This window comes from Anomaloglossus baeobatrachus, chromosome 4 (assembly GCF_048569485.1).
Source record: "Anomaloglossus baeobatrachus isolate aAnoBae1 chromosome 4, aAnoBae1.hap1, whole genome shotgun sequence".
Lineage (NCBI taxonomy): Eukaryota > Metazoa > Chordata > Amphibia > Anura > Aromobatidae > Anomaloglossus > Anomaloglossus baeobatrachus.
The window spans coordinates 675463714-675472729 of NC_134356.1; the positions used below are offsets into that span (position 1 = coordinate 675463714).

General features: G+C 53.6%; 1 protein-coding gene across 1 annotated transcript in view; it reads right to left on the reverse strand.

Moving 5' to 3' along the window:
• Positions 1 to 6976, reverse strand: part of LOC142302108 (NXPE family member 3-like) — a 99812-nt gene extending 92836 nt beyond the window's left edge. The window contains exon 1 of the mRNA XM_075343195.1: positions 6871 to 6976. Coding sequence (XP_075199310.1) covers positions 6871 to 6927 — 57 coding nt within the window. The 5' untranslated portion in view covers positions 6928 to 6976. The remainder of the gene's footprint in view (positions 1 to 6870) is intronic.
• Positions 6977 to 9016: the final 2040 nt, after the last annotated feature.

Genomic DNA, 9016 nt, shown 5'->3' on the forward strand with positions numbered 1-9016 from the left:
CCCAGCATCAGCCTCCCTCCTCCCAGCTTCCCCCCAGCATCAGCCTCCCTCCTCCCAGCCTCCCCCCAGCATCAGCCTCCCTCCTCCCAGACTCCCCCAGCATCAGCCTCCCTCCTCCCAGCCTCCCCCAGCATCAGCCTCCCTCCTCCCCCTCCCAGCCTCCCCCAGCATCAGCCTCCCTCCTCCCAGCCTCCCCCAGCATCAGCCTCCCTCTTCCCAGCCTCCCCCAGCATCAGCCTCCCTCTTCCCAGCCTCCCCCAGCATCAGCCTCCCTCTTCCCAGCCTCCCCCAGCATCAGCCTCCCTCTTCCCAGCCTCCCCCAGCATCAGCCTCCCTCTTCCCAGCCTCCCCCAGCATCAGCCTCCCTCTTCCCAGCCTCCCCCAGCATCAGCCTCCCTCTTCCCAGCCTCCCCCAGCATCAGCCTCCCTCTTCCCAGCCTCCCCTAGCATCAGCCTCCCTCTTCCAGCCTCCCCTAGCATCAGCCTCCCTCTTCCCAGCCTCCCCTAGCATCAGCCTCCCTCTTCCCAGCCTCCCCTAGCATCAGCCTCCCTCTTCCCAGCCTCCCCCAGCATCAGCCTCCCTCTTCCTAGCCTCCCCCAGCATCAGCCACCCTCTTCCCAGCATCAGCTACCCTCCTCCTAGTCTCCCCCAGCATCAACCACCCTCCTCCCAGCCTCCCCCAGCACCAGCCTCCCCCAGCATCAGCCTCCCAGCCTCCCCCAGCATCAGCCTCTCTCTTCCCAGCCTCCCCCAGCATCAGCCTCCCTCTTCCCAGCCTCCCCCAGCATCAGACTCCCTCTTCCCAGCCTCCCCCAGCATCAGCCTCCCTCTTCCCAGCCTCCCCCAGCATCAGCCTCCCTCTTCCCAGCCTCCCCCAGCATCAGCCTCCCTCTTCCCAGCCTCCCCCAGCATCAGCCTCCCTCTTCCCAGCCTCCCCTAGCATCAGCCTCCCTCTTCCCAGCCTCCCCCAGCATCAGCCTCCCTCTTCCTAGCCTCCCCCAGCATCAGCCACCCTCTTCCTAGCCTCCCCCAGCATCAGCCACCCTCTTCCCAGCCTCCCCCAGCATCAGCTACCCTCCTCCTAGCCTCCCCCAGCATCAACCACCCTCCTCCCAGCCTCCCCCAGCACCAGCCTCCCCCAGCATCAGCCTCCCAGCCTCCCCCAGCATCAGCCTCCCGCCTCCCCACCTCCCTCCTCATCAGCCTCCCCCTCCCAGCCTACCCCAGCATCAGCCTCTCTCCTCCCAGCCTCAGCCTCCCTCCTCCCAGCCTCCCTCAGCCTCCCTCCTCCCAGCCTCCCCCAGCCTCAGCCTCCCTCCTCCCAGCCTCCCCCAGCCTCAGCCTCCCTCCTCCCAGCCTCCCCCAGCATCAGCCTCCCTCCTCCCAGCCTCCCCCAGCATCAGCCTCCCTCCTCCCAGCCTCCCCCAGCATCAGCCTCCCTCCTCCCAGCCTCCCCCAGCATCAGCCTCCCTCAGCATCAGCCTCCCTCAGCATCAGCCTCCCTCAGCATCAGCCTCCCTCCTCCAAGCCTCACCCTCCCAGCTTCCCCCAGCATCACCTTCCCCCTCCCAGCCTCCCCCAGCATCAGCCTCTCTCCTCCCAGCCTCCCCCAGCATCAGCCTCCCTCCTCCCAGCATCAGCCTCCCTCCTCCTAGCCTCCCCCAGCATCAGCCTCCCTCCTCCCAGCATCAGCCTCCCTCCTCCAAGCCTCACCTTCCCCCTCCCAGCATCAGCCTCTCTCCTCCCAGCCTCCCCCAGCATCAGCCTCCCTCCTCCCAGCATCAGCCTCCCTCCTCCTAGCCTCCCCCAGCATCAGCCTCCCTCCTCCCAGCATCAGCCTCCTTCCTCCAAGTCTCCCTCAGCATCAGCTTCCCTCTTTCAAGCCTCACCCTCCCCCTCCCAGCCTCCCCCAGCATCAGCCTCCCTCAGCATCAGCCTCCCTCAGCATCAGCCTCCCCAAGCCTCAGCCTCCATCCTCCCAGCGTCCCCCAGCCTCAGCCTCCCTCCTCCCAGCCTCCCCCAGCATCAGCCTCCCTCCTCCCAACCTCCCTCAGCATCAGCCTCCCTCCTCCCAACCTCCCCCAGCATCAGCCTCCCTCCTCCCAGCCTCCCCAAGCATTAGCCTCCCTCCTCCCAGCCTCCCCCAGCATCAGCCTCTCTCCTCCAAGTCTCCCTCAGCATCAGCTTCCCTCCTCCAACCCTCCCCCTCCCCCTCCCAGCCTCCCCCAGCATCAGCCTCCCTCAGCATCAGCCTCCCTCAGCATCAGCCTCCCTCAGCATCAGCCTCCCCCAGCATCAGCCTCCCCCAGCATCAGCCTCTCTCCTCCCAGCCTCCCCCAGCATCTGCCTCTCTCCTCCCAACCTCAGCCTCTCACTCTCCCCCCCAGCCTCCCCCCAGCCTCAGCCTCTCTCTCTCTCTCCCCAGCCTCCCCCCCAGCCTTAGCCTCTCTCTCCCCCAGCCTCCCTCTCCCCCAGCCTCCCCCAGCATCAGCCTCTCTCCTCTCAGCCTCTCTCTCCCCCCAGCCTCCCCCCCAGCTTCAGCCTCTCTCTCCCCCCAGCCTCAGCCTCTCTGCCCCCAGCCTCTCTCTCCCCCCAGCCTTCCCCCCAGCCTTAGCCTCTCTCTCCCCCCAGCCTACCCCCCCAGCCTCAGCCTCTCTCCCCCCAGCCTCAGCCTCTCTCTCCCCCCAGCCTCAGCGTCTCTCCCCCCCCAGCCTCCCTCTCCCCCAGCCTCAGCCTCTCTCCCCCCAGCCTCAGCCTCTCTCTCTTCCCAGCCTCCCCCCAGCCTAAGCCTTTCTCTCTTCCCAGCCTCAGCCTCTCTCTCTTTCCAGCCTCCCCCAGCCTCAGCCTCTCTCCCCCCAGCCTCCCCTTGCATGATTATAGTGGACAAAAAGAGGCATCGCAACGATCATCAACTAACCTGTAAGGAGCCCATACATTCTAGGCTCTGCCTCTGCCTTACCTGCTCTGGTGCCCGGTGCCCGTCGCCCTGCTCTGGCTGGCTCCTCTTCTGGCTGGCTCCAGCTTCAGACGCGTCCTCCGCGGCGTGTGTCGTCTGCAGCATTGGACGCTGCAGCACGGGGCAGTCAGCTGATTGTCGCGCCCGCGCGCCTCTGACCCCGGAAGTGCAGGCGATGGAACTTCCGGGGTTAATCAGCTCACTATGCCTGGCGCCTGCCATGTATTTAAATAGACAGAAGTGCGCCTCTCCTCCCTCTCAACCCCCCCCCCCCCGAACACAGCCGAGTGTAATGGAGGGAGGGACGGGGGCGGGGATGTAAAAAAAAAAATTATGGACCACGGGTGCCTAGTGGCAAATACGGCCCTGCCCCCACCCCTCCACCGGCCAGCCCACCGGGAGAAGTCCCACCCCTCCCGCCTGTCAGTCCGGGCCTGAACCTCGCTGTCTCTGGTTTTCATGAACTGTCAGGAGAAGCTGGAGAACCTCGAACCTCGCTGACTCCAGTTTTCATGGACTGTTAGGGTATGTGCGCACCTTGCATTTTTTTCCGCGTGTTTGTGCGTTTTGCGATGCGTTTTTGGTCTTAAAACTGCATGACTTTGCTTCCCCAGCAAAGTCTAGAACTTTTCATTTTTGTTGTCCACACAAGGCTTCTTTTTAAAGCTACATTTTTAAAGTGAAAAAAAAAATGAACATGTCAATTCTTTTCTGCGTTGTTACGTTTTTCAACCCATCCAATGCACTGGAAAAACGCAGGTGTCAAAAACGCAACAAAACGCGCTTTGCTGCGTTTTTTACTGCAACTAAAAATGTTGCGTTTTTACCGCTGCGTTTTTGCGGCGGGTGAGTTTTTGTGCGTTTTTTTGCGGCCAGAAACGCAGAATTTTTGTAGCCACAAAAAATAGTTACGTGCGCGCATAGCCTAAAAAGAAGGTGGAGAAACCTCGCTGTCTCCAGTTTTCATGGACTGTCAGGAGAAGGTGGAAAAACAACACTGTCTCCAGTTTTCATGAATTGTAAGGCCGGCGTCACATGGGACGATATATCGTGCGATCGTCCCCCGCCTTTGTCGTTTGTGCGTCACGGGCAATTAGTTGTCTGTGGCGCACAAAGTCGTTAACCCCCTGTCACACGTACTTACCTCCCAGACGACGACGCTGTGGGCGGCGAACTTCCTCTTCCTGAAGGGGGAGGGACGTTCGGCGTCACAGCGACGTCACACAGCGGACGACCAATAGAAGCGGAGGGCCGGAGATGAGCGTGACGTAACATCCCGCCCACCTCCTTCCTTCTGCATTGCCAGCAGGACGCAGGTAAGCTGTGTTCGTCGTTCCCAGGGTGTCACACGGAGCAATGTGTGCTTCCTCGGGAACGATGAACAACCGGAGCACAGAAGGAGGACCGACATTTTGAAAATGAGTGATGTGTCAACGAGCAACGATAAGGTGAGTATTTTTGCTCGTTCACAGTCGTTCGTAGCTGTCACACGCTACAATATGTCAAACGATGCCGGATGTGCGTCACGGAATCCGTGACCCTGACGACATACCGCCCGATATATCTTAGCATGTGGCGCCGGCCTTAGGAGAAGGTGGAGAAACCTCGATGTCTCCAGTTTTCATGGACTGACAGGAGAAGGTGGGGAAACCTCGCTGTCTCCAGTTTTCATGGACTGTCAGGAGAAGGTGGAGAAACCACGCTGTCTCCAGTTTTCATGGACTGTCAGGAGAAGGTGGGGAAACCTCGCTGTCTCCAGTTTTCATGGACTGACAGGAGAAGGTGGGGAAACCTCGCTGTCTCCAGTTTTCATGGACTGACAGGAGAAGGTGGGGAAACCTCGCTGTCTCCAGTTTTCATGGACTGTCAGGAGAAGGTGGGGAAACCTCGCTGTCTCCAGTTTTCATGGACTGTCAGGAGAAGGTGGAGAAACCTCGCTGTCTCCAGTTTTCATGGACTGACAGGAGAAGGTGGGGAAACCTCGCTGTCTCCAGTTTTCATGGACTGTCAGGAGAAGGTGGAGAAACCACGCTGTCTCCAGTTTTCATGGACTGTCAGGAGAAGGTGGGGAAACCTCGCTGTCTCCAGTTTTCATGGACTGTCAGGAGAAGGTGGAGAAACCACGCTGTCTCCAGTTTTCATGGACTGTCAGGAGAAGGTGGGGAAACCTCGCTGTCTCCAGTTTTCATGGACTGTCAGGAGAAGGTGGAGAAACCACGCTGTCTCCAGTTTTCTTGCACTGTTAGGCCCCTTTCACACGTCAGTGATTCTGGGACGTTTGTGCTTTTTTTTAAACGTACCAGAATCACTGACATACGCAGACCCATTATAATGAATGGGTCTGCTCACACGTCAGTGATTTGTCACTGCACGTGTCTCCGTGCGGCGTACCCGCGTGTGCGTGATTGCTGCACGGAGACATGTCCATTTTTTTCTGGCATCACTGATGTCCCACGGAGCACGCAGTGGTGTGGTCCGTGAAACACGTGCCAGAAAAAAACGTGCATTTAAAATAATAAACATTTTAACTCACCCGGCGTCCAGCAATGTCCTCTGCAGCCCGTGCAGCTTGTTGCTTCTGAGCCGGCTCATTACTTTCGCGCATATTCATTATGCGCGACACAGCCGACCCGGAAGCAGCTGCTGCGGGGGTCACCGCCGGCCGGATGCTGCGTCGCGGGAGGATTCAGCACCACGGAGAGCGGGAGCGGGCGCAGGTGAGTTGATTTCTAAGTGCAATCACGGGCCACGGAGAACGGAGCCCGGATTGCACTTAGACAACCCACGTGTGCCGTGATTTTCGGCACACGCAGGGACATGTGCGTGTTTTACACACCAGTGAAAAACGTCTGTGTTTTTCACTGACGTGTGAAACGGGCCTTAGGAGAAGGTGGAGATACCACGCTGTGTCCTGTTTTCATGGACTGTCAGGAGGAGATGGAGAAACCACACTGTCTCCAGATTTCATGGACTGTTAGGAGAAGGTGGAGAAACCACGCTGTCTCCAGATTTCATGGACTGTTAGGAGAAGGTGGAGAAACCTTCTTTTTTGTTTCATGCATGAGAAAAACTAATCAAACTCCGACCAAACTCTGATTAAACTCATCTTTATACATTTGTGAGAAATCTAGAATGTGAATGAGCCTTTACCTTTAATATATTTTATATACTGGATACAAAAAAATCCGACCCTACACATATAAAGTGAATACGCCCAACAGATACAATCAGGTTCCAGTGCAGGCATCTCCCAAGGGTTTTCCAGCTCAATTTACGGGTCGTAGAAAAAAAAAATACCGCAAACCAAAACCTTTTTAAACTTTGTTTTCCAAAGTTTAGAATTTTTACCACTAATTTTATCTATTTATTTATTTTTATTTTTTTTAAAAAAACCCTTATAAATTTAGTATCACCACTATCGTCTCTACATCAGTTTTGCCGCACAATAAATGCAATAAAACTTCCCAAATAAAAAAATAAATGGTGGAATAGTGGATATTTTTTCCCACCTGGATTAGTTTTTTCACTACGATTTTTATTGCAAAAAATAAAAATTAAAAAAAATAAATAAATAAATAAAACAACAAGCCTTCATATGGGGGGAAATAAAAAAAAGTGATGGATCTTGGAAGAAGCGGAAGAAAAAACAAAAGCACAAAAATAAAATTTGGCAGCACGGGAAAGGGTTAATAAAATGTGTGTTTTTTCATCTAGAGTTAGTATTTCCCGCAGCGCTGACATCCGGAGTGTAATATGTTTTATCACGAGCTCGGTAATTATATATGCAGCTCCGTGTAAGATATAAACCACATCGTTCCATTAATATCAGTCGTGTCTGGAAGATTCTTCCTTTTACGACAACCTAAAAACTTAGTCATAAACTACAACCCCATCAGGTGTTAGATGTACTCACCCCCATAACACAGGCCAGGCAGCAGAGCAGGAGCAGGAGCTGTTTGCTGGTCCCCATCTGTGAGTGTGAGGACGGGCGGACGACATCCACACTCAGTCCCCGGACACACCTCACCCTCTCCTGATGAAGGCTCAGCCCCAGCCCTGGATCTGCTCACTCACAGATATGTGGTTCACACTGCCTCTGGGTTATGCCTCAGGGGTTAAATACTTTTGCAAAACACTGTAAATACTCAATGGAATGTGTCATCAGACACTGACCTATTCTTTACATCAAATTATTTTATTAAATGTATATTATATATATATATATATATTTTTTTTTTTATTTATTTATTTATTTTTTTTAAATTGATTTTTTCTTTTCTCATTTCACACTTTATATCTAATATATAAAGCTGAGTGTTTGTATGTATGTGTGTATGTTCGCTAAAGGAATCCGCACTGTCGCATTTACAATCACGAAATTTTGCACAGACGCCTCATGTGACTCAGGGAACGTCAGACTATTTTTTGACAGGAAAATTTAACCCCGCGCTTTACAGTTACTCTACAAAACACCTTTCTCCATTAAAGTAAATGGAGCTGCGAGCTACAGGTTATTAATAGGAGCTGTGAGTGGTTGCTATAGGAACAAAATAAATTGTTAGTATAAGAAGCTTATGTGTGAGGCAATAAGATGTCAGTGGAGAGACGGATAGAGAGACAAAAAGAGGAAGAGGCAAACAGGGAAAGAGACAGAGAGAAAGGGACAAAGAGACAGACTGAGGAATCCAGACAGGGAAAGAGATAGACAGAGGGGGAAAAGAGACAGAGGGGGGAAAAGAGATAGAGGGGAAAAAGAGACAGAGAAGGAAAAGAGACAGAGGGGGAAAAGAGACAGAGGGGGAAAAGAGACAGAGGGGAAAAGAGACAGAGGGGGGAAAGAGACAGAGGGTCAAAGAGACAGAGGGGAAAAGAGACAGAGGGGCAAAGAGACAGAGGGGCAAAGAGAAAGAGGGGAGAAGAGACAGAGGGGCAAAAGAGAGAGAGGGGGTAAGAGACAGAGGGGCAAAAGAGACAGAGGGGCAAAAGAGACAGAGGGGGTAAGAGACAGAGGGGCAAAGAGACAGAGGGGAAAAGAGACAGAGGGGGGAAAGAGACAGAGGGCGCAAAGAGAAAGAGGGGCAAAGAGACAGAGGGGGGAAAGAGACAGAGGGGAAAAGAGACAGAGGGGGAAAGAGACAGAGAGGGGGGAAAGAGACAGAGGGGGGGAGAGACAGAGGGGGGAAAGAGATAGAGGGTCAAAGAGGCAGAGGGGAAAAGAGACAGAGAGGGAAAGAGACAGAGAGGGAAAAAGACAGAGGGGGAAAGAGACAGAGGGGGGAAAAGAGACAGAGGGGGAATGAGATAGAGGGGGAAGAGACAGACTGGGAAAAAGACAGACAGACACAGAGATAGAAAGACAGAGAGACTGATACAGAGACAGACAGAGAGATAGATACAAACAGACAGACAGACATGGATAGAGCCTGACACACAGACAGTGAAAGAGACAGACACATAGACAGAGCCACACAGAGACAGACACACAGACAGAAAGAGATAGACAGACAGACACAGACAGACAGGTAGAGAGACAAAGAGACATTTACTATACTGGGCAACGCCCGGGTACTACAGCTAGTTAAAAATAAAAATGAGAAATCTTGCAATTTTCACGTGTCACTGGGTCATTGGGAAGGGAGGAGGTGAGATGTGACATCACCTGTTTTGAATAGTGGATCCTGTGTTATCTACTGTATATAGAGGTGTTATCAGTCACTGTACTGGAGAGGGGGTGAGCTGTGACATCACCTATTGTGAATGGCGGATCCAGTGCTACAGTATATACTGTACATAGATGTATTATCAGTCATTATACGGGAGGAGGGTGTGAGCTGTGACATCACCTGTTGTGAATGTTGGATCCTGTGTTATCTAATGTGTATAGAAGTGTTATCAGTCACTGTACATGAAAGGGAGGAGGTGAGCTGTGACATCACCTATTGTGAATGGTGCATCCAGTGCTATATAGTGTACACAGAGGTGTTATCAGTAATTGTACAGGAAGAGGAGGAGGTGAGCTGTGAAATCATCTATTGTGAATTGTGGATCCTGTGTTATCT